General features: G+C 42.3%; 1 protein-coding gene across 1 annotated transcript in view; it reads right to left on the reverse strand.

Annotated features, from left to right (window-relative positions):
- Positions 1–24,350, reverse strand: part of LOC133513616 (protein unc-79 homolog) — a 43,561-nt gene that overhangs the window by 12,229 nt on the left and 6,982 nt on the right. The window contains 28 exon segments of the mRNA XM_061844563.1: positions 619–801; positions 924–1,208; positions 1,477–1,535; positions 2,375–2,557; positions 2,666–2,867; positions 3,720–3,901; positions 5,616–5,773; positions 5,885–6,033; positions 6,117–6,196; positions 6,804–6,945; positions 7,095–7,322; positions 7,497–7,712; positions 9,103–9,243; positions 9,788–9,911; positions 10,808–10,998; positions 12,246–12,476; positions 12,611–12,782; positions 13,202–13,431; positions 14,482–14,510; positions 14,857–14,897; positions 15,407–15,495; positions 16,331–16,395; positions 16,491–16,620; positions 17,652–17,707; positions 18,091–18,186; positions 19,129–19,299; positions 19,984–20,297; positions 23,996–24,116. Of these exon segments, the coding sequence (XP_061700547.1) occupies positions 619–801; positions 924–1,208; positions 1,477–1,535; positions 2,375–2,557; positions 2,666–2,867; positions 3,720–3,901; positions 5,616–5,773; positions 5,885–6,033; positions 6,117–6,196; positions 6,804–6,945; positions 7,095–7,322; positions 7,497–7,712; positions 9,103–9,243; positions 9,788–9,911; positions 10,808–10,998; positions 12,246–12,476; positions 12,611–12,782; positions 13,202–13,431; positions 14,482–14,510; positions 14,857–14,897; positions 15,407–15,495; positions 16,331–16,395; positions 16,491–16,620; positions 17,652–17,707; positions 18,091–18,186; positions 19,129–19,299; positions 19,984–20,297; positions 23,996–24,116 (4,268 nt within the window).

Raw genomic sequence — 24,350 nt, forward strand, 5'->3', positions numbered from 1 at the left:
TTTAAGGGTTTCATATTTTGGCTATTTGGACAGAGTGACTCTCTCACATGCTCTTTGTATGAAAGTGTCACTTCAATGAACTCCTTGGTTTTGTTATACAAGTGCTGGATACTTTCAAGCCCTCTCTGAAGTACTTCTGTTTGACCCAATTTTGTATCCGCTTTGTTCATATTTGGCTAAGACAACCCCCTTTCCTCTGATTGGTTGCTTCCATGCACAAGCCCTTCTTGTGAGAGCACACGTTTGTTATGGCTCAGGAGGAGAGAGTCAGGTGGAGATTTTCACTAGTGATGTAGATAACCTTGAAAAATTGGAATGATCTGATTTCAGGCCTCTCGGCAGAAAAACATCAGGAACAAAGGAGAGCATAGGGACAATATTACATCCCATATACTAAAACAAAGTTGGTTTGGTGTAATACAAGCTCTTTGGAAAAAAAAAAAAACTCTAGTCTTTTTTAACATGAATCAGTAATTCTACTTTTAGCATCATAGTCATTTTTACACAAGTATCAGTAGTAGTACTAATTACTAATCACCGAGTGTGAGTATTTTTGCCCCCTTTGCTGCACTGAAATATAATGACTAGTAATCCATCACAATGAAAAAAAAAAAGCACCTTATACAGAATAACTAGCAGGGCTTTTAGCCACATCTGCCTGATGTGGGGCCTCAGGGCCCAAAGTGAGCATCGCGGTGGCTGCTGGAAATAGTGTCTCAGCTGAGGACACGTGCAGTACTTTAAGACCTGGACCACCAGGGGGAGAAGCTGCTTCCCTAAATTGATGTTATAGTCCATAACCTGAAAGAAATAACATTAAGCGCTTCAGCCTACATAAGCACACATTATTATATTCATGAAATGGGAGACACACATAAACACACATTAAACTGAAGTGATATTTTATGACAAAAGTCAGTCACCTGTGCAATGCCGGCAATGAAGGCGTTGAAGCATGTCGACGTGCGCATCTTCTGAGGTGCAATCATGAAACAGCCTTCCTGCTGGTCGTAACCCAGCAACACATACAGGTGACGCTTCACAGTATTGAAGGCCTTGGCACTGCCAATGTCTGCCTCGGCGCTGCTCTTGTCTTTGGCCATGAATTTCATGAGAACCATGATGAGCTGGTGAACGGTCTGGTGGTCTATGCCGGCGTCCTCTGGGAGGAGGTCTCTGATGATGCTGTCATCTTCGGGGGACAACATCTGCCTGCGTGACAGAATAAGACATCAGACGTGCCGCAGAAGCGAGGAGATGTGGAATGGCAGAGGGGCTACAAAAAGAGACAAGAAGCTAGTACACTGTAAACCTAGCCTCAGTGGTTCTCATTTGGCTGAAGCCTTTTTAAAATACTGAATATTTGGATATTTTGGCCTTGTCAACCAAGCATCTAATTCAATGTATTGTACATATTACGCGGAGTAGTAAAGTAGTCGTTTGACATTTGGATATTTTTAATTTACCTGGTAGGACTTTCTCAATCATATCGCCAAGCGTTGGGGCAGAGTGCTCCTGCCTTGTAAGCCGTAGAGCTACAAATCAAATATGAAAGGCACAGTTTAGAGGAATGAGAGGTGAAGGGACCGCAGGAAACAGGTCTTGCCACAGACAAATACATTTTTATTTATAAGAATGATAGAAACATATAGAAAAGAACTCTTCTACTATAAATGTTGAAATGTATTCAGGGTTAATCAGAGGCACTTTAAATAGTGGCAAATTTGTGCGGACTCTCATTTAACATGGGGTTGAATGTTAATTCTGAACTTAGCCCCTTTATAACGGGGTGTGCACACTTTTGCGACCACATTATGTTAGAGTTGTCTATTCTTATTTCCTCTCTCAAAAATATTTAGTTGTGAATGAATGGGTGGATTATTAGATGGATGATGGCAGTTGTAGGGCAATGGTGCCAGCCTAATTTTAATTGCAAATTGACCTACTGTGGCAGTAACAAAGGTTGAAACAGCACCAGCCTCTGAAAAATAATAATCTGGGCGAAAGAAATACTTTGCTACAATGTCTCATTTATGGTATCTCAAAAATATGGCTTTTGAACAGCGGTGTGAAGACTTTAAGGAAGCCAAAAAAAAAAATGGAGGTGACCAAAAATTGGGATCATGGTGGAGTTTGATCATGAGGGAATTCATATCTGTAAATAGAAAATCCTGGTTTCACTTCCCAGACAAAAAAAATTATTAATTAAAAAAATGGGGAAGAAGGGGTGTACTTAAGGGAATGAAGATTCACTCAAGTGTTGAATAATTATGTCAGCATGCACTCCAAAATGCCGTTTGACTACGGACTGAATGAAAATGTCACAAGCCACATCGGAGCATACAGGACAAAGTGGCCAATCCACACTACTCACAAAGTCGATTGCTCAGTGACTCCGGGAGTGAAAATGCCCGCTTGGATTCTGGCGGGCCGCCCTTCACGCTGTCACGCAGGGAACGCACACTCTTCTGGCGATTCCTTGCAAAACGCGCCCGTCGTATTTTCCACATTGCCGCATCACTGAGGTTTGCCACGTTGGTTCGCACTGCGGTGATGGCTGTCAAAAGAAAGCTTAGCAATGTCATTTAGGATAGAATTGGACTCTGATACGACTGTCACAAGTAAAATGATGTTAGCTGGCTCTGGCTTTCAGGCTGCCACATACTAGTGGGGAAAGGGAAGTCCTTGTTACAGTCCAGGTGCAACTGAGCCTCCAGCGATAACGTTTCAAAGCGGTTCACGAAGAACTCCCAGCTTAGGGCCGGTACGTCTTTCTTCAGGAAGTGAAGCAGGAGCAGTTTGCTGAGGATGACGGGCCGGTCCCTCACAACCGTATCAAATTGGAAATCCAGGCAAAGGCACAAGCCCTGCATAGGAAGGACAAAAGGACAACGCGGCATTATGCTGTAGCTTGATGTCAATCCAGGATTTACTAAGTCTACCATATTCACTGTCAGAGAGGTATTCATTTCATTAACAATTTGGTTCATATAGTACTTGCAGGTGTCTTATACTGCGTTTATGCTGAAGCAGTGGAACTGGTGACTGGTGAGGTCTTGGCGTGGGGGGGCTTTTTACCCTATGTCCCCCTATGTTTGTGCCAAAAAGTGCCCAAGTAGCGCCACACCTCCAAATGACCCCTTTGATGAATGGATTTTGGACTATTCCCCACCAGGGTCAAAGTCCGCCAAAAGTACTCTGGCACTCTACTTTTGAAGTTGTTCTGTTACTTTTTGTTTTCATCACCTGGCTATTTTATTGCCACATTAGCCTGAGAACGCCCGATCTTGTCAGATTTTAGAAGCTGAGCAGGATTGGCCGTGGTTAGTACTTGGATGGGAGCCTGCCAGGGAACACCAAGTCCTGTAAGCTTCTCTCCCTGACTAAATACAGAGGGGTTGCCTCAGGAAGGGCATCCGGTGTAAAAATGGTGAACAAATATGCGTGCATCTAACATGACACGCTGCGGCGACCCTTAACGGGACAAGCTGGAAGGAGAAAAAGAAATATATCATTGCTTGGCATATCTTTATTGACATTGTTCAATCGCTTTTAGTGTGTTAAATGAATTAAAGGCGAAGAATGTCAAAGTGGCGCCTGCATCCTTAGATTCTTCTGCATGCGGTCGATGGAACAAAAAAAAGTTTCGACACCTGTTTTAGTCTTGGGGATAAAGAAAGGTTATTGCTTGAAGTTGTACAACTGTTTGCGGCGCTCACCTGTAACGCTGGCCTCTTGATGGTGTCCAGCAGCAGTCGGGCCCGGGTGGCCACAGCCGGATTGACATCCTCAACGGAAGCCAGGAAGCAGCAGAAGGCATGCGCCAGAGAATACTTGAGCAGGTGGTTTTTTGTCACCGCGCCGATGTCCAGGAAGCGGCACAGCACGGCCACCTTCTCCACTACAAAATAACATAAACGGAACAATAGAACCCTTTTTATGTATGTTTGGAACTATGACATAGAGTAGCCTAGTATATCTAGTAGTAGAAGTGATAGTACAGTACAGTATATTTATAAATAAAATCATCATGATGACCACATTACCATAACCCAGGTGATTGACAGACTGATTGGGGTACACCGTAAACTGGTCCCCAATCAATCTCAGGGCAATTATATGCAGTACATTGACACCAGCCATTGACACCAAAGAACAATTTAAAGTCTTAAACTATGACTACAAGTGTGACTTTGGAAATTCAGGAGGAAGCAGGATCACCTGAAAAAAAGTTACACAAGCCCAGGAGAGACCATGCAAACTCCACACAGAGAGGCCAGAGCTGAGATTTGAAACCAGAACCTCGGAACTGTATGGCATATGTGATAAACACAAGGCACAAGTACAATTCATTGCATTAAATTAAATATGAATCCAATATGGACACTCAAAAGGCATCTTTTTGTTTGAGTTTTTAATGGCCTTTTTTTGACTGCTGCATTACACAATGATGAACACTGGATGTCAGTATAGGCGCAATAACATTTACAAGGCCTGGTCATGTCACACTAGAGGATACGCGATCACTCAAAGAATTTATTAAGACAGTAAGACGATAAGACGGCTTTTGCAAAGGTTTAACTATCCCCTTAATTTTGGCATGCATTTAAACGTCGGTGTATCATCAACCCACGAGGCTAACAACACTGCCCACGAGATAAATTTATTTACATGACGACAAGGGCGAGTAAAACACCAAGATCCTGTTTTGCCTGTCCGTCAAAAGACATAATCTGTCAAGGTCAATCTACACCCAATCACAAGATTGTTTAATAATAATAATAATAATAATAATAGATCACATAAAGTTGCCGGTTCCAATTTGCCGGGCGTTTGCGGTGCACTGTAACCATGACAACAAGGGAGGCCACGTGGGCAGCGGGGTAGGAGGCATGTTCATATGGTCTTGTTCTGATGAGTCAGGTGTACACTTAAATATAAAAACAAATAAATAACACCAATGAACGTTCTACGACATTAGATTTGCGCATCTAATCTCATGAGATTCAACATAGACTCCCACTATTGAATGATTACAATAATTGACTATCGATTATACACTTCTGAAGCAGCCTCAGGTTCAACTACATTTCAAGTACAGGTTAATCATACTACAGCTGCAAAAAAAAAAAAAAAAAAAAAGATTACTTTTCAAATTGAGTAAACAGAGAAATCAGAACTACAGAAATCTGAGAATATCTGAGGATGTGGACAATTTAAAGTTAAACAATCATTGCAAACTATAAATCCATGCATGCATTTTGATCCATCCATTTTATGAATATGGGTTTTTAATAATTTGTAGTGGTATAAAAATTTCGCACCATTATTAGAAGTAATCTATTTCTTTTGGTGACTTTATTTGCTTTTATGAGAGAGGGGAAATATTATAAGATCATCTGATCTTGAAGCATAGTTCCAAACAACAGCACTACAAATAACTATAATAAATATTTTGCTAAATAAATCCCTTTCAATGCCAGCGTCAATCAAACCTACAAGCAAATATTTTGATACAGCTCATAGAATGGTGCTCATTAATTTATTGTTGTCGTTTACCATATTAACTCATTTGAAAAAGGCAGAGGCAGAGAAGAAAATGGCTGTTCTTTCACCTGCTTCAAATCGTATTTTCCAGTCTTTGCTGTTGAAGTTGGTGTTGATGAGGTTCCAGTAGATGTCTGCCCCGTGGGACAGAGAGAGGGCGTGCAGGAGCTGGGGCACCGCCAGAGACGCCAGCTGGCAAAACTCGGACTTCAACATCGACCACAGACTGTAACGCAAAATGGGAATAAGCGGCATTCGACTTTCTTGACTAGCCAATGTGTTCCGGTACTGTCTTCCCGTGATCCGGCGGCACGTGTGCGGGCCTTTCAGCACAAACCTCGGGATGAGCATCTTCTCTTGGATGTAGGCCAGAAACTGGGGGTGATCCTTACGGGCGAGGTACAAACACTCTCCGTGCAAACACAAGATCTTCAGACAATTCAGCATGTTGAACAAGATGTCGGGCTCTTCAAACTTGGACATTTCCTGAAATTCATTTAAAAACAACAACAAAAGTGAACCACCGGCCAAAACTCATGTCTAAAGATCATTTCTATGCTCATTTTTACCTGCAGGATGGTGTATATAAGTTTCAAAGACACAGGAAGTTGCTGATAGGAGAACCTCTTATCAGAGTTATTTTTCATAGCTGCAAGGAACAGCAAATTCTCAGATTATTCCAAATCCCTTGGGAATCTATTTCCTGCTACAAATTGGATGGGAAGTATCTTTTGCATAAACAAACAAAATAAACTCTTCAAAACTAGCTAAAACATAGCAGAGCAATCCATACATACATTCATGGTTAAAATATGTTTATAGAGCAAATACAAATAATTTTGGCCATCTTAAAACAGAAAAACTCTGATTTCATGTCAATCAGTGGGGAAAAAAAGCATATGTGTCTTTTTATGTTATAGTTTTGGCCTGTGGTGCCAAGATTTATAGTCGTGACTGTGTGCAGTAGATCCTGCCTAAAAGCTGGCAGAACACTGAGCCCTTGGTGAATTTATGCCAACACCGAAACATCAGTGATTTTCTGTTCCTGTTCTTAAACCCTGCACACAATGTCTCTTCATATTCATGCTTCTATACATTTTTCCGGCAGGCAGGGCCGAGTGCGGGCTTTCCTCAGATGCACCTGTCACCACTTCGGCGGCGCAGTGACTTCAGCTATTGTTGATTTCGCCACATGTGATGTTATTGCTGTGCACAGTTAGTCCTGCGACAAGGTGCTGGTTGGTGCTGACACTTACGCGCAGTATCAGGAGAGCGGTTGCTGGGGTTGTCAGTGTGTGCGGCCCTTGGATTGTCTTCTTCCTCGCTTCCGTTCTCCGCTCCGAGGGAGAAATCTGGCTGGGGGACCAATAATGTTTCCTCTAAACTATCTGTCGGTTCCTGCAGAGAAAATCAGAGACGAGTTTCCCACGGAGAAGGAAGATGAGTACGGCCGGCTTGGGACGCAGCACGCTATTTAAAAGCCCGGGTTGCTAACGCATGGGTTCATTAACATTCAGTGGAATAAAAATGCACGCTGCGTCTCTCACCACCAGGCGTATCTCTTCCCGGGGGGTCAGCCTCTCCAAGAGCTCGCAGCCCAGCTGGTAACACAGGATGCTGGATTGGCAAAGGCTACACTCCAGGGCCTTCTCATCTTTCTGGCAGGTGTGCGAGCCCCCCCACGGGGCTTGGAAGACATTGTTGACGATCCCTACGATATCTTTCCCCAGGCTGGTGTCTAAACCGAGCATCACGCCGTCATCTTGCAGCTCCATCTGCGACAGATGACCGTTAAAAACACTGACGAGGAAGTGGAGCACGACACACAAATCTCAAGATCCCACCTGCGGGCATTGTTTTCATTGCATTGTTGCACTTGTCATGACTGAAGTGACAACTTTATACGGCACTCATTATTATTCGGTCTTGTACACATTTAAAAAGGTCACCTGTTTTAGTATGAGGTCAAACATGAGGATGAAACAGCCCAGGTTCATGTCGTCGTCATCGCAATCTAAATCCAAGGCACAGTGGCCGGTGGCGTGGCCCAAGTTTTTAAAAGGACTGCAGCGTAGCGGGCTGCGGAACGGGCTTCTGAAAGGACTTGGGAATGGGCTGAGCGTGTTTTGCTGGCCACGGCGCCCCGGATCCGACACCACACTCACCTACGTGGACAGAACCAATATCACATTACCATACGTAGTCCAATATGATGCTTGCCTTCAAAGCTTTCATGAATTGATCAGATCATATTATTTTGTTTTACATGAGTGGCTTCTCATTAGAGTTGTGAACATATAAAAGTTTCTTACTGGTTACTATAGAGCAGAGGTGAGGTATCGTGCCCAGCAAGGCCTTCTCTGCTGGCCTTCACAATGTTAAAAGCACTTAACCAACCTAAATTCTCGAATTTGTCCCATTAAATTACATTTATTTATTCCCAAAATCTATTGTCTTAATGTCTTGACTGCACTTATTCCAGAGCATGTACTCTATGTTAGATTTTATTTTATTTTATGATTTCTAGTTTGCATGTTCTCCCCGTGCCTGCGTGGGTTTTCTCCAGGCTCTCCGGTTTCCTCCCACATTCCAAAAACATGCAACATTAATTGAACACTCTAAATTGCCCCTGGGTGTGATTGTGAGTGCAACTGTTTGTCTCTATGTGCCCTGCGATTGGCTGGCAACCAGTTCAGGGTGCACGCTGGGATAGGCTCCAGCACTCCCCACAACCCTCGTGAGCATAAGCAACGAAGAAAATGGATGAATGGATGAATGGATGGATTTCAGCCTCTGTATGCTACCAGGTCAGTATGGTCTGCCCAGAAGCTTGAGGAAAAAATAACCTCACATTGTACCTCTCCTCATTAACAACTTTCTCTGATTCATTGGTCACATTAGTACAATTATTAATCAATATGTCTGGTGAGTATGACACATTTTATGCAGTTCTTTTTTATTTTTGTCATTGATTATTTATTATTGTAAACATTGATTCTGAATTTCTCCAGTTAGTGTATGCGGGGCAGTTGGTTTTCTATAACTTGGACTTGATAGTGGCAGTATTAAGAAGTGAATTAGATCGGGGTCTCCGCTGAAGGCCAAGGTACCAAATTCACATTCTGCCGCTGCTGTCGAGTGCTGTCAGCTGTTTACTTGTCCTGAGCTCATTCAAATAAATTCAACACATGTTGCGACTTTCTGCAGCACTGAAGTTGAACGCGTTAAGCCTCAGCCCAGCTAGACTGCATTGACTGTAAATGGGAGTGTTACGTCTATATTGCAGTTAAGTTAAATTAAGCCCTTTCAGGAATCTATATTTAGACGTTGGCAGTTACCATGGCAACGTCCAGTACATCTCAGTGAATGGTGGAAATCAAATCCAACAAGAGTTTCAATGTGTTCAGTCTTTTCAAAGCTCGAGCGTCCATCAAATGAGCTTCTATGGATGTTGTAATAACATCACACCTATTGTTGTTTTCCTGTTTGTACCGAGGGGATAAAAGGATGATTTTAACATCTGATTTAGACTAAGTTCACTTCTTTCATCCTCACCCTGCGAGCTCCAGTGTTGCTAGTCAGATCAGAGGCACGTGCCTTCCTCTGATTGGCCAACTCCTTCAAAGAGTTCACACCATCTGAGAACATCCCAATTAGCAGCTGGAGAGGCACCACGATATCGAGCTCTGACAGCACCTATGACAAAACATGTGAACATTTAAAAGGACCACTACGAAGTCTGTTTGGAAACTGTCAGATCATTAAAAAATGTGAGACACACGGTCTAGTTTTGAATTTTTCTAATGTTGTTTCTCTGCTTTTGAGCAACGATGACTATGCAAATATGCAGCAAAGGTTTCTAAACAGAAAATGCCTTCATGTTTTAAATATTGGGATATAACATGCAACGGCGGCAAAACCAGCAGTTCTCTCTATGATCTGAATCTGACCTATTTACTAAATCTAAATTAATGCAATCTCTCCATCACAGTTGTGTCAGAAAACTTGAAAATGATCCATGGCAGCAAGCTCTGAGTGCACATGGGATAGAAGCCAAAATCTCTCCCCTCTCTCTCTTTCTCTCTCTCTCTGTCTCATTCTGTGACCCAGATCCATATTCAGCAGGCTCCTGCCCAGACTTGACACTCGACGACAACCTGTTCAATTCACACGCACTGTGGACAGAACCACGGGATGGTCAATGGGAACTCTGTGTGTCTGTGTGTGGGCTTTTGCTTACATGCAACCATAGCAGAGCCTGCTCCTGCACAGATGCCGGATAGCCGGAAAATCTGCAGCTGATGAAGCCAAACATTTCTTCCATGGAGAAGGGAAGGGGGCAGAGCTCAATGTCAAACATCTTGCTGCGTGAACAAGCCGGGGAACAATGATGTTAATTATGCAATACTTGCACACGGCCATGAAATCTCCGATAATGACAGCTTAGAACTTGAAAATTGAGTTTGTCTTTCATCCAATGGTGGGGCAGGTCAACCTAATTAGATGAGAGTGCCTTGTAAAAGTAAGCGCAACAAAATGGGTTAAAAGCCACATGGCTGACCTTGGATTTTTACCCATGGTGTCACATGACAACATCGAAATAATTTCTTGATGTGAACTGTATTGCAAGCCTGTGCACAAAAATTTTCAAACGTTTTGAAGTGAAATGATAAATCCACATACAAAGAAATTTTATGTAGAAACATTTTTAAAATGCAAGTTTACTAGGATTTCATTTGGAGGACCTGTAGCTCAGTGGTTAGAGCACTGGTTTGGTAAAGCAGGGGTTGTGGGTTCATATACCACTGGGGTCTCCACTCCCGGAGAAGGGTTGCGTCAGGAAGGGCATCCGGTGTAAAAATTGTGCCAAACATATATATGCGTTCATCTGAGATGATAAAATTGTGACAAACATATATATGCGTTCATCTGAGATGATACACTGTGGCAACCCCGAAAGGGACAAGCTGAAAGAAACACACACACGAGGATTTCATTTCACTAATTATGTGACTTTTGAAGGTACAGTAAATGGTAGCATCAGACCATTTTAAATAGATTCCTAATAAAGGGAGTGAATAATTACTCATGCCAGTTTTGTTCATTCATTCATTCCAGTTCTCGTCACTAGGATCACAGAAGAAAGTGTTTTGTACAACTGGGGCAATGTTAGCATTGACAACACTTACTCTTGAAAAAAAAAGAAAAAACGTAGTTAAATAAATATATCCTTGAATACTTGAATGACGGCGATATTTACCTGAGGACTTCCCGGAACTCTTTGAGTTGCTGGTCCGGCACTTCCGTGCGGATGGCCTCCAACCACTCGGGCATGAAGCACTCCCACAGCGGTTGGCTGATGACGTTGTAAGGGATCAGACACAGGATGCGGTTTAGACCCTCCTTCAACTGGGTTACTGTGCTACAGGACTTGTCCCAATAACCTCCAACCTGAAAAGAAAAATACAATGCTGACTGCCAACCAGTCCAGGTAGCACCGCGCAAAAGCGGATCATGAAATATAACTGCATTCATTTGCATCATGAGTCTATGCACAGGAGGTGTTGCTCATTCAATTTTAGGGGGTCTGAAGCACAATTTCTGAGGATGCCCTAATACGGAATCCAGTGTCGGCGCTGACTTTATTTGCTGTACTCACGCTTGAAAAGATGCTCGGGTACTATGACACCAATACCACTTTACCACCCTGACATGTATCACCTGGGCAGGTGGAGTGGGAGCCACTTATCTTTGCGGCGATACGTTAAGGTAAACAGAGATGATGCAGCACTCGGAGTAAAGTAAAGTAAGCGATCATGTGCTATAGTATCACTTCAGAACATCCTGCTCACAATTTCATTTTATAGCTGTAATGCATTGTGTTAGAGGCTACATTTACGTGAAATGTGTGCTTCCTCGAAGATAACAATATACATGGAACATAAAAGGCTACTCTATGCAAGTATAGCTACATTTGTGTCAGTAATATACCGTAATTCCCGGCCTACAGAGCGCACCTGGTTATAAGCCTCTCCCAGCACATTTGTAAAGGAAATACCATTTGGTATATACATACGCCGCAGCTGTGTAAAACCTGCAAATGCCCACATTGAAACCCACATTGAAACACAAGATATTTACAAAGAAAGATGGTACACAGAGAGTTTAATGCTAGCACCGCGCTAACAGGGCCAGTTAAAAAAAACATACCGGTAAAAATCACTGAAACACGGCAGTAACACGCTACCGCAGCGCTAACAGGGCCAGACTGGTAAAAGTCACTTCCTCGGCACATATATTCCACCGGTCTCACTCTTACCTTATCCACTCGAGTGCCCACTTGCGACTGTTACAAAACATGCATAAATTAGCCGCATCACTTCATAAACCGCAGGGTTGAAAGCGTGTGAAAAAAGTCGCGGCTTATATATATATATGTATAATTACGGTACTCAAGAGGTAGTCTGGATATTTTTAAACATATCTGGATTCCTGTGACTAAACGGTACAAAAAGTATTAATATAGGTTGGATTTTATTTGATTTTATTTTTTTGTAGGGAGGTCAGCTACTGTAAGTGTGAATGTGACAGGCCTACCTTTTATGGTTTCAAAGTATCCTAATAGAACATTATGATGAACTTTTTAGGGAAATGTCCAGAATTTTAATGGTGACATTTTTTGATACCTTCGCACTTACCCTAGAAAACTCGACAGGTTTGGGCAGGAGACACATGACCATGACGTCAAATCGCACGTCACACACCGTCTTTAACCACTTGGTGACAAACTGCGGCTTCAGCTTCTCCACGAGGCTCCCGACCTCGTCGTCCATCATGTAGGCAGTCGAGTGAAACCACTGGAAAACCATACTGACCAGCCGGGCCAGACTCTCGGTGGGTGTGTTCTCATTAGGGGTACACAGGCTTACCTGTGCGTGAAGAGCAGCAGCGCGATAAGCCCGCATAAGCACAATCGTTGCGATAAGATAGCCATGTGACGTGCACATCCTTATCTAAAGCTCCTTGTTATCGACAGACGTGGCAACGGGCGTTCTGTACACACCAGGAACCAGATGCCAAACTGACTGAGGAGGCGCTGGTCGTGCTGGTCGTCCTCCTTGTTATCAAACTCGATGTTGTCCAGAGAGTGATGCGAGGAAGACAGGCCCATCTGCCGACGCCTGTTCAGCTCAAACTCACGTTGCTCGGCATGAATTTCAGCCTCCTTCAGAAGGCTGGAGAGATATGAAAAGATAACAGGAGGAAGACACACACCCTGGGTGCGTCACCCATACTTGGAGTACGCACATCAGCTGGGACTTTGTGAACACAATGCAAGGACATCCACTTGAGCATTATTAACATTTATTTAATGTAGTAGTTTGTGGTGGGTGGAGAAAGGCACCAATATTTGGTTATTTGTTTATTGACACAACCTAATTATTATAAAAACATCTTAGCATAATGGACAGTAGTTGTGACAAATTATCTTTGTGAAGGCAGATTTGATGATACTGTTCTTGTACTAGATTGGCATTAGAGCACAAAGGTGTCCCTAATGTTTTGTCCACAAACTGTCCACTAAGACAGGATCATGCTTTAACAAGTCTTGATACAAAACCCAATTAACAGAATCACAGAGATGTGACTTCACCTTATCACAGCTTCCACGGTGCAAACGAGCTCCTCTGCCCCGCACTCCCGGGTGTTGATCGGAGGAGGCGAGGTCTGATACAGATGGGTCTCCGCCGCAGCCCCCACTTCGCTGCTGTGGTGGTTGACATGGCAACGCTTGCAGTAGCGGACGGGCCGGTTACCATGGCGCCCGCAGCAGCCGGCCGAGAAGCAGGTGACCACAGCCCTCCTGACGTGCGAGCTACAGTTCTGAGGAGACATGGGGCCAAATCACAAGAGGAAGGAGACGCTATACATTTCTATTCGTGTTCATTCATGTCACTTCTCACGACAAGATTCTTCCACGTCTCAAAATCAAAGATACAGTTGTTGAGAAACATTCATCCCTCCACATCTGCTGGGATTTGGAATAAAACATCTTTTTGTGTCCCCGCAGTGTCTCAGGCTTCTAAAAATAAAAAGCACGGCACGAGGGAACCATCCTAATCTGATCAGCCTCTAATCTTCTACCATTAGAGGATGCAGTGCTGCGTATCAAATTAACATATTTGTCCTCAGATGTTGACGTCCCTGATTCAATCATCCATCTTTCAGCAGCGCCTACACTTCTAAATGCTCGGGGTATTTTTAAAGATTCGGGAATGCTTTTGTGTTCACGATGGCCGACGTGACACGCAATGAGCCGAAAGAAAGATGACTCAATTAATAATGAAAGCTCCGGTGTAAGTCCAGGTGGGAGTCGAAAGGACTTTCTGAGATGAGTGGCGCAAAGCTTGCTGCACGGGGGAGAGGATGCAGATTAAATGTTCTTGACAAACTAGGTGAAGGTTGACCACTTTCATTGACAACCCAGGGTTGCTACGCCTGATTGGAATCCGAGAGATCATAGGAGAATCACTATTCCAGGTGTCTCTCAGGAGGCCAGTAGGGAGAAATTGCTCTCCTTGAGCTGCATCAGCAAAATATGTAGCACCCCTAATTATATATAAGGACCATATGCAATTGCTATAAGGTCAGAACTATTCATACTATGACCAGAATTGAAGTTAAGTACATTTTTATTCAATTAATGGATATCTCTGGCTGCAAATGTTACAGGAAAAAAAAAGACTTAGAGAAGTTAATGCAAAATTATAGCAATTTTTGTTGGGCCATTGTAAAACTAAAATGTTCACTTCCGCACTGTTCAAAAGGATCCTGATGACGTCTGCCACAATATAGAAGTTTACATTTTAGTGGATCAAATCTTGCAACTTAAATTACTAATTATTACCATGCATATAATTCAAATCCTCTTACCTTCTTTTGACAAATGGCAGATATTTCAGCTGGAAATCAAATTGAGAAAATTATTACATTTGCATAGGCAACAGAAAAAAATATCTCGTGCAATTTTAAAAACAAATAAAACTTCACAAGGAACTGTGTCAAAAAGCCTGAAAGTACTGTACATAACCTCCAAATGCTCATAACATATAATAAAACATAATCAAATAGAATTACATCATGTATGGTTTCTAGAGGACCGGCCCAAATAAGAAAAAAGGTTCCAAGAATACATTTTAAAGGACACTGTGAGACCATTTCTGCACATCAATAGAGTTTCTTTAAGGGGAGGACAGAAATTAGACTGCACCATAGATGTTTTTAAAAACCTAACTTAGGATTCTTCACCTTGGGGCAGAAGAACGTCAACAAGCCATTCAGAGTGGTCTCTGAAAAAGTGAGAAAAATGTGTAAACTAGGTATTGTTTACAAAGCAGTCCTCCACCATAAAATCAACCTTTGCTTAAGAGAGGAATAATCACAAGTGGCGGGATGTAATGGTGGGAATGTTGCATTAATAAAGCAGAGGGGGTGATTTGGAATAGGAAAGAATGGAGCCTATCCCAGCTGTCTCCGGGAGAGATGCGGGGTACAACCTGAACTGGTCCCTAGCCAGTCATGGGGCACATATAAACAAACAACCATTCACATTCACATTCACACATGCAGGCAATTTAGAGTCTTCAATTAACCTATCATGCACGTTTTTGGGATGTGGGAGGAAACCAGAGTCCCCAGAGAAAACTCACACAGGCACAGGGAGAACATGCAAACTCCACAAACGCGAGGCCGGGATTTGAACCCCAGTCTTCGGGAATGTGAGGCAGATGTGCTAACCAGTGGTACACTCTGCCTCCTTCGAAAATGTATTGCCGTGTAAAAAGGAAGTGTTGCATACCCGGCTATTCGCTGGCTGCACTCCTCGCATATGTAAAGAGGAGGCGGCTTGTCTCCCAGGGCGACAGAAAGCGTAGGATCTATACACATCTGCAAAAGAAATGAGGTTTTAAAATCATGTATACATGTCAATGATATGTTAACAAAGGCAACTATACACTATACTATACTTTTTATAGGTGTCCCTTACACAACCCAAAAGTGTGAGCGCACTTTTTCATCCTCGCTAAAGAAATACTGTCACGGTACAGCAAGTCTCTCCATGCCTCAATGTGAATGGCTTCCTGCATATGGTGTACTCTGCTCTCTTGCCACCCGTGCTTGGCATATAGTGTACTCTGAATTACTGTTCCCTGCACCTCCATCCCCGAGGGCTACGTGGGGTCACCACTTCCAATTATGCCCTACTAACCCCTCCCCCCCAACAGCTCCTAGTAATTGAAATCAGTCTCCTGTTCCTGCTGATGCTCACTCTATTTGTCTATGTTGAGCAAGGCTGCAAGGAGCCAGACCGAGCAAATAAAAGAGAACAACAAACAGCAGAGGTTAGTCCACATGTGTGTGTCTGTGTGTGTGTGTGCGTGCATGTATGCGTGTGTGTGCGTGTGTGTGTGTGTGTGTGTGTGTGTGGTGTGTGTGTGTGTTGTGTGTGTGTGTGTGTGTGTGTGTGTGGTGTGTGTGTGTGTGTGTGCGTGTGTAGCGACGCTGATATCATTACAGCTGCCTGGATGTGCACTGATTTATTTACTGTGGGGCTCACAAAAGCAAACACTCTGATATGTGTGCGCGAACAATCTGCAGCAGGACACATGCAATCCGTGTGAACGACATGCGTGACTCTTGCGGCACAGCCAGGCTACTACCCTCCTCTCGATCACCACGGAATATTACAAATACATTTAAGGCACATCTTGACTCGGGTCACCTTGACAGCAGGTTTGTTGATGGCATTGTGGCATTCAATATGTTGACAGTGGATGGGGTTCCAGGCTGTTAGGAATAAAGGACAGTAGGATGAGAGAGGAGAGCTTTGGTTGGTTCAAGGACAGACAGAGCCGATAGATGAAATCTAAAAAAGATCTGACCAGTGTACTGCAGCCCCCGGTATTCGCTGATGGCTCCTGGTGGCTTCAGGTTGGGCCAGTAATGAAACAGCATTTGCACTGCTGGGGGCTTGACTTGGGATGGGCCATAAGATATGACATAAAGAAGGTCCTGCGCACAATAAACATGTCAAGTATAGACTCTAACAGGCACAAGGAGCACATTAATGAAATCCAACAAGGACTTTTACAACATCTCCAATTCAAAAGAAGATTATGCACTCCAAGTGTTGTTAAAATAACAATACCTTTGTCATTTGGCATGATTATCTTTGTTAGGGTTATTATTGCATTCCTAATGCAAGTTTTTAGTTAAAAACATGCATACACTTTTTGTCATGTATGTTAAAAACTGTCTATATGACCTGATAATAGAAAATTATTAAAATTATCAATTGAAAAATCATCCCCTCCTGGCCCCATCTAAGGGTTCGAATTTAATTTGGATTATTTTGAAAGCAACTTAGAATGAGGAGAAGTAACCAATCAGTGACTGTCAAGACAGAAGGCGTGCGCAAAGAGCTTTGCTCATATGAACTGTCACGCTCACGAGTGTTGGAGAGACAGCAGCTTCACACAAAAGGAGACAATCGTGGATTCTTAACTGCAAGATTTAACGCTTGTTAGCAAAATGTTAGACAAAACTTTAAAAAAAAAAAGAATTAGACAGCTCTCTACTTCAAATCAAGCATAATGGTGGTGTTCCATACATGGACAGCTGCATATTGCTGGGCTTGGAAAACCATCAACAACAACACATCTGACGCTAATGCTGGCTAGAGCATATTCAGCTGTGTTCCGGAGAGGGAAACGGAGATACGCTTAAGTTTTGCTCCAGTAACAAACTCAACAAGTGTGAGCAAATGTCGATACATGAGATACTGTATTCCTTATAACTTGGGAACATATACTGTTTCCTTCAGTTTTGATATATTAAACTAATGTTACCTAAGGAAAATCGTAGGTTCTTATAATCTTGTCGCACACATGCATGGTAGTAGTTTCATCAGACTATAAACACAAACTCTTGTGTTTTTTAATTCTCAGATGCTATAGGAAGCTTTACATGGATGATTTACATCCATCCATTTTCTGAAGCGCTTATCCTCACTTGCAGTTAAAGCCAAAATAAACCAAAGATACCTTCCACACTTCCTGTTTGTGCTTCATTAGGCATTCCAGCAACTGACAGTGATAAACTGGAAAGAAGCAAACAAAACAATGACTTCATGCAGTCTTTTTGATAGCCCACAACATATGGACAAAAATATTGGACTATACCTTTTATGCATAATCTCTTAATTGGTCACATTTGGAGTAGACTGCTTAGTTCAATGTGACTATCAATTGAATTGGACAAGACATTTTGAAAATCTTTGGGCTATGTGTGTGGTGATGGCCCTTTTCTGTGTCCAGTACACAAAACAAACACCACACAGGCGTACACAGATGAGTCTGGTGTGGAAGAACACGGATCCAAGACCTTTGAGATTAACTAGAGTAGCATTTGCGATCTTGGTGCCCCAGTACTTTTGTCCATATTCACATGAACACACCAATGGCAGCAAACATTGCGGATTACCTGGATTTGTAGTGTACTGCATTGCAATCATGAGCATAGAGGAAGCAGACAGATTAACATAGGCGGGGACTCCCCCCTCCCTCCGAGTGGATCCCACTGCATTTGAGAGACAGAGGACTGGTAACGACTTCATTAATATTTTGGGGGTAAAAAAATTGTTGGAACCCAAAAATAAATATCTGTACCCTTTTAACAATGTCAAAAAATGAAGATGTAAAAGTGAAGACTCCAGAGAGTACAAACAAAGGCTACCAATCCTGTGACAAGATATTATCAACATTTATGTAAGTGGGACCTCCAAAGTCAACAACAAGTCTGCTTTCAATTTCTTAGTTTTTTTTTTTTATCCCATGTGACTCACTTATGAATAAATTAATCTGTTACATCCTGAAATACAGTCACAACCCCATTCATACATGTTCAGGTATTTTATAACTAACAATGTCTTAATGGGTATTTTTACCTATCAATACAAGTGTGTAGGTAGAATAGCACTGAGATGAAGTTCAAATAGAATAACATTCAGGAATGAAAGTGTCACTCCCCGCGTTATCCACAACCATGAATCGAACAAAGACGTGGGGAGGCATGTCAACTTCATACATCACTGTCACACAAGTTTGGAAAGAAACAATTATGTACTCACCATTAACTTTCATGATGAATGGGGTTGTGCAAACATGCATAGGGATGATTGCGACGTCTGCCCGGGAGGTGAGTCTCCACTGATTAACACTAAATAAATCTGACTGATTATTTTTTATGACTGATGTAGAATTATATTGTACTGAGCAACCTGAAGCAAAACAAGCACCAAATGTAGGTGATGCGGTCCTATTTCCGGTTCTGTGCTCATCATCATAACTCGTTTACTTGCTGCAACACACTTGGAGATTTAAGCCTAGAGCCATATTCCTCAAACTATGGTATTTGTACTGCTAGTTGCTATTGTGGACCTCTGTACTGTTTATCGACTTTTGATCATATGTATGCTCTGATATGTGAATAAGTATTCTTTTAATTATGATATATACTTACATATAGCCATGGGAAGGAAAGAGGTGCTGAGGTACTCAATGATGTCTTTGTGGAGGAAAGGGGGAAATGTGGCTAAAGTGGAGATCATAGTATAGGGCAAAGTGCTGAGAATATCATCACTGAGAAAGGGCAGAAGGCAAGTTGTTGTGTAAAATATGGACTGGCCCAGATCTGATGAGAAAGAAGAAAGGCAAAAAAAGACAAAGAGATACACAGACACTCATTCAATGAGCTGTATATACAGTACTTACATACTGTATGCAGCCACAAAGCTAAAAACCTCAACTGCACTTCATCATTTATCAGTACAGCAATGAAAAAAAAGAACAATTGGAATGTGTTCTTTCTTGAAAAACTGCTAAAAGTAAAGTTTGCACTGAGGAAAAGTGGAGCATTCTAGTCAAAAGTGATGGGATTTCATGCTTTCTGGCTTTTTTTTTTAAACATAGGTCAAACATTAATGAGGAAAAAAAAGAGCACTGATCGTGAAAAATCATTCCCTGGCATTCTAACAATGTCAAACTTTGCTTTACAGTATGCATACGTTTTCCATTTAGCGTAATGTGCTTTCACATGAGCATAAACATTTCTTCCCACTGCACATAACAAACATGCAGTCGAATATGATGCACAGAAGAGAAGGCCTATGGCTGGTGTGTCCAATGGCTTATGAACGATTAGGTTGACAGGATCCAGCGTGCTCCCAATCACCCCATGCATCCCTCAAGACTCCTCAGCGGGACTTCTTTCCATCCCGTTAAAAAAGAGGCCAAAAAAGCGGAAGTGGCTTCATGCAGGCCAGACGGCTTGGGGGATGATGATGACAAACAGTGGTGCACTTGGGCCTTGACTCACCATGCTGACCGTGCTGCAGCAGGGGCACCAGGTCAAGCAGGGTCACGAGGGTCACATAGAGGCCCTGATAGTCCAGAGAGGGGTACTCTGAGAGCTGAGCGTCCCGACTCTGCTGCCCCTGCCCCCCGCGGTCTGACGGGGCATCGCGCAGAACGCTGTAAAGGAGGGAGCGAGTAACTGTAGGGTTGATGGAACTGACTTGTGGTCTTAGAGATGGGGTGAGTGGGAATGGCACAGGAAAAAGACACATGGTCATGGGCACGGCCAAATTGGAAGCTTCCTGGTTCTCCTTCCTGCCTGTGCGGGACAGAATGCTGCTCCGGGGTGGGAGGGAGAGGGGAGGGGGAGGGGAGGGGAGGGAAGGGGAACAAGGGAAAAAAAGAGACAACAAAGACACAAAAAAACAGCACATTACATTGAAATGGCACTACAGAGACAGCGTAAATAGAAAAAAACAAACCCAGATAAACCCCACATAGGATGCAGTGTCTCACTAGTAGACTGTATTGCCCTGCTCAGTCTGCTCAGTGGCTTGAATGCAATTTGCCTCCATTTGTCAAACTTGGGAAACTAAAACGAAAAAATATGAGCACATACTGCGATGATCACTGCATCTCATGCGTATCTGGTGACAAGGAGCAAAAATATAAAAAATGGCATGTTTTCAGTGGCAACCCCATACTTCTCCAAATACTCTATAAAAACAAAAAGGACAGAGCAAATGTCTGATCCTTGCTGGCTGCCTTCATCCAATCAGCGACGGTTACCATGCAAATAGGCCAATGTGCGGGAGTGGAATTTGTAGGTGGTGGTGGCGGGGAAGGGGGGAACTGAAATTTCCTTGTCTTTGGTAGGGCTCTCAAGGATGGGAGTGACACCAAATTGGTTCAGGGGAAAATACAGAGGTGACACTTTTGAAACATGCTTCAGCCAGTAATAAACATGTGTGTGAGGTTAGATCAAGTGCTCCTATTTCACAGCACATGTTTATTGCACCAGAGAAATAATGTCCGTATGCATACAATATGATACTGCACCAGTATCATCGGGAGAAATAATGAGATCCAACAGGCATATGGATTCGGGTTTCTAAAATAAATGCCACTAGTCTACGGTAGAGGAGAAACTAGAATGACAAAGGAATAGGTTGTATCAAGGGGGAATGACTGGTAACATTATGTTTGTGAGCTAATGCAGGATGGACAATTGTGTTTGCTGTCCCCTGGGGAAGGTGGTGGACATCTTGCATTTTAAGGGGGGAAAAAAAAACAAAAGAAAAACTTGTCGGGGTTGAGTGTGGAGCATCTTGGGTGGAGGAGAGGGGGAGGGGGCCAGAGAGCATTGCTCTTTTACTGCACATAACATCAAGAACTACAGCTGTTCTCATAGGCAAAGAGTGGAACCCAGATTAGAAAGGCTGGTGCTTTTCTTTTTTGTTGTTAAATGGGCTCTTTCTTAATAACAGCACTGAAATGTAAATCAGAATGGGGTGGGGGGTTAAATTGCAATGTTTACACATTAAATGTTTGAGTTTTAGCCGCAGAACACAACATTTTATGACTTATCCCCAACTTATACTTGTAAGTCACGTACAGTGGATGTACAAAGTGAACACACCCCTCTAAAAATATCAGATTTTCCTGAGGTTAAAAAAATGGGACCTTTATAAATCAAATTGAAAACCTTACCACCGGTGCTATTTAAATGGAAAATAAATTAATTTGACCTCAGCCTTCTTAACAACATTGGATTCAGGTCTGGGCTCTTGCTGGGCCACTCCCAAACTTTATTTTTTTTTCCAGGTTTTTTTTGGGGAGTAAAAGATACAATTTGAGGGAAGGGGATTTATTTTGGGCTCTATTTTTTTAATCAGAAAAACCTTTGGTTTTAATAGGGATGTGTTCACGCTCTGTATCCAATGTACTTTTTTTTTTTTTTTTTTACAGAATCAAGTCAATACACACTGTACCTCAGACTTTTTCACTGCCCATTTTTCATCTACAGAATACAGTACATCATTGAATTGAACCATGAACAGCACACAGACGCACTCACACACACTGGACTGTTACACGCCGACACAGACATACTGCGTGTCTACACACACACAAAAAGTACAAACATATACACATAAAACACATGTAGAAATGCACTGATACAGAGACGTGACATTGATTGTCAAACGCTAAGATGTCGATAAAAAAAAGAAGTGACTATGTGTTGCAATAATTCAAAGCATAATCATGTGTTTTTTTGCTGATAAAATGGTCAGATAATATAATTGTATTTATTCATTTATTTTAATCTGCATCTGAAAAAAAATATATGAGAATATGCAACCTGTTTTTTGAGTTTGTAAAATTGTGGGCAGGTTAAAGCTTGCTGGAAAAAAAGGACCGAGTAAGTCCTTTTGCCACTTAAGTATCATTTGAGAAGAAGCAGTCGCTTCTGGTCGCTTAAACTGAACCAAGCCTCAATAAAGCATGAACAAGCCATAGTAAGGCATGAACATCAGTGAGGTGAGCGGATAATCTAAAATAAATTTAGAGATTATTTCTCTGTTGTAACAATACTTGTTATATTGCTGAAAAGTCTGTATTGCCATTTGTATAACTAAAGCTCCATTTGTAAGGACGTAAGTGTATTGGAGCCCGAGTAAAATGTGCCAAATCTTCACTGCTCATGCCATACAGATTATTGTGCTGTTGTAACCGGCTCTTGTTTGGAATTTTTGGTAACCCCAGGTCACGGCAGTCAAGATTGAAGTGTGGAGAACTCAGTGGTAGGAGTGTGATGGTGAGGGTGGCATATTCTGAAAGTAACTGTTATCACTAAAGGAAATTTCAAGGCAAAACGAGGTCAAGATGAAATTGTGCAACCCATGTCTCCAGTGTGTGTCCATTCTCCAAGATGACACATTTGCCTCCACATAGTGGTTGTTATCAGATTAAAATGGAATGAAGAGGGGAGAAAAAAACTATCTTGACCTCAAACTAACTAAACACTTACGCATGGTGTATATACAAAATGTGACTAATTTAACCATGTTGGCTGATAACCCCAAACAAAATTCAATAGGATGAGCAGCTATTTAGTACCTGTATAGACAATATTTAACTCACTTTACATGGGCTGGGATTCAAAATGCTGTGCAATCAGGGTTTGAGATTAACTTTTTTTGCTCAGGGGCCACTGCAGCTGCTTGTTTACCAGAGTTGTTAGCCACTTAACAGTTTCACGAGCCACAGAAATTTGTGCTGTGGTTTCCAATCGAAAAGTATTCGTTGAGCGCAGCGGCCAAAATTGTTAGTGTGACCGGGGCCTACATCATCAGAAATTCACGTACATTTGGCGGGATGGCAGGTGTTAACGTTAAACGCTCCATGATGTATTTTTAAGAAAAATTGTTCAAAGTTGTTTTTTTAACTACTTTAGCTTCCACTCAGTTGATAGTAAGATTGAGTCTTGTTCAGCCTCCATTATTCTGACCATTTTATAAATGAGCAAATGCGTTAAGACTTTCCCGTATGGAGCCATGGGAAATTTCCTGTCGTTCAATGAGGAATGACAAATGGAAGAGTCAATTTCTTTAAAATGGCTGCCCATTTGGCTTTTGCTGGAGGAGGATACTCTTCCTCTGACTCCCACGGATGCCGTGGAAGTAAGCTCACCCCCCACAACTGCGGAGCAGCCCTCTGTAAGCCCCTCAGGGAGGCCCACATCAGGGAAGCGGTCATCCAACAGCTGACCGCCGGATCAATAAACATCCTTCGAGCATTAGAGCTGTTTTTCAAGTAATCTTGCATTTTGAGAGCTATGGAGCTATATTTCCTTAACTTTGCACTTTAATTATTTGATTTTATTTGATGAATTTAATGGTGTCAAAAATGTGGGCCACAAAAACACTATGCTAAAAATAAAAAAAAAAAAAAACTTATCTGACCATGTAGTAGTCTAGATATCAGACATTTTTAAAATGTGTTACCTGTTGGTTCCAGAGCGGTGTACTTACCTGAGAAGGGTTTGAGAAAAGTATTTCAGTGTGTTTGCAATGTCAGTTCCAGAGGGCACGGGATAAATATTTTGTTGCACACGGTTGTGATACTCTTGCAAGTATCGTATCTTAGAAGCAACTACAGACAAGATAAAAAGCAGAGCAAGGGGCAGATTAACAAACTGAAAAACAAACACATTGAGTTGAACAAAAAAAAGAAGTTCTGGTTTAAAATGAATTCAGTTAGAATGTAGATTCTCCTTGTCTCTTGCATCCATGTAATACAGACCCGTCCATCCATTTTCCATACCATTTATCCTCTCCAGCGTCGTAGGCGTGCTGGAGCCTATCTCAGCGGTCTTTGGGCAAGAGG

This window comes from Syngnathoides biaculeatus, chromosome 15 (assembly GCF_019802595.1).
Source record: "Syngnathoides biaculeatus isolate LvHL_M chromosome 15, ASM1980259v1, whole genome shotgun sequence".
Lineage (NCBI taxonomy): Eukaryota > Metazoa > Chordata > Actinopteri > Syngnathiformes > Syngnathidae > Syngnathoides > Syngnathoides biaculeatus.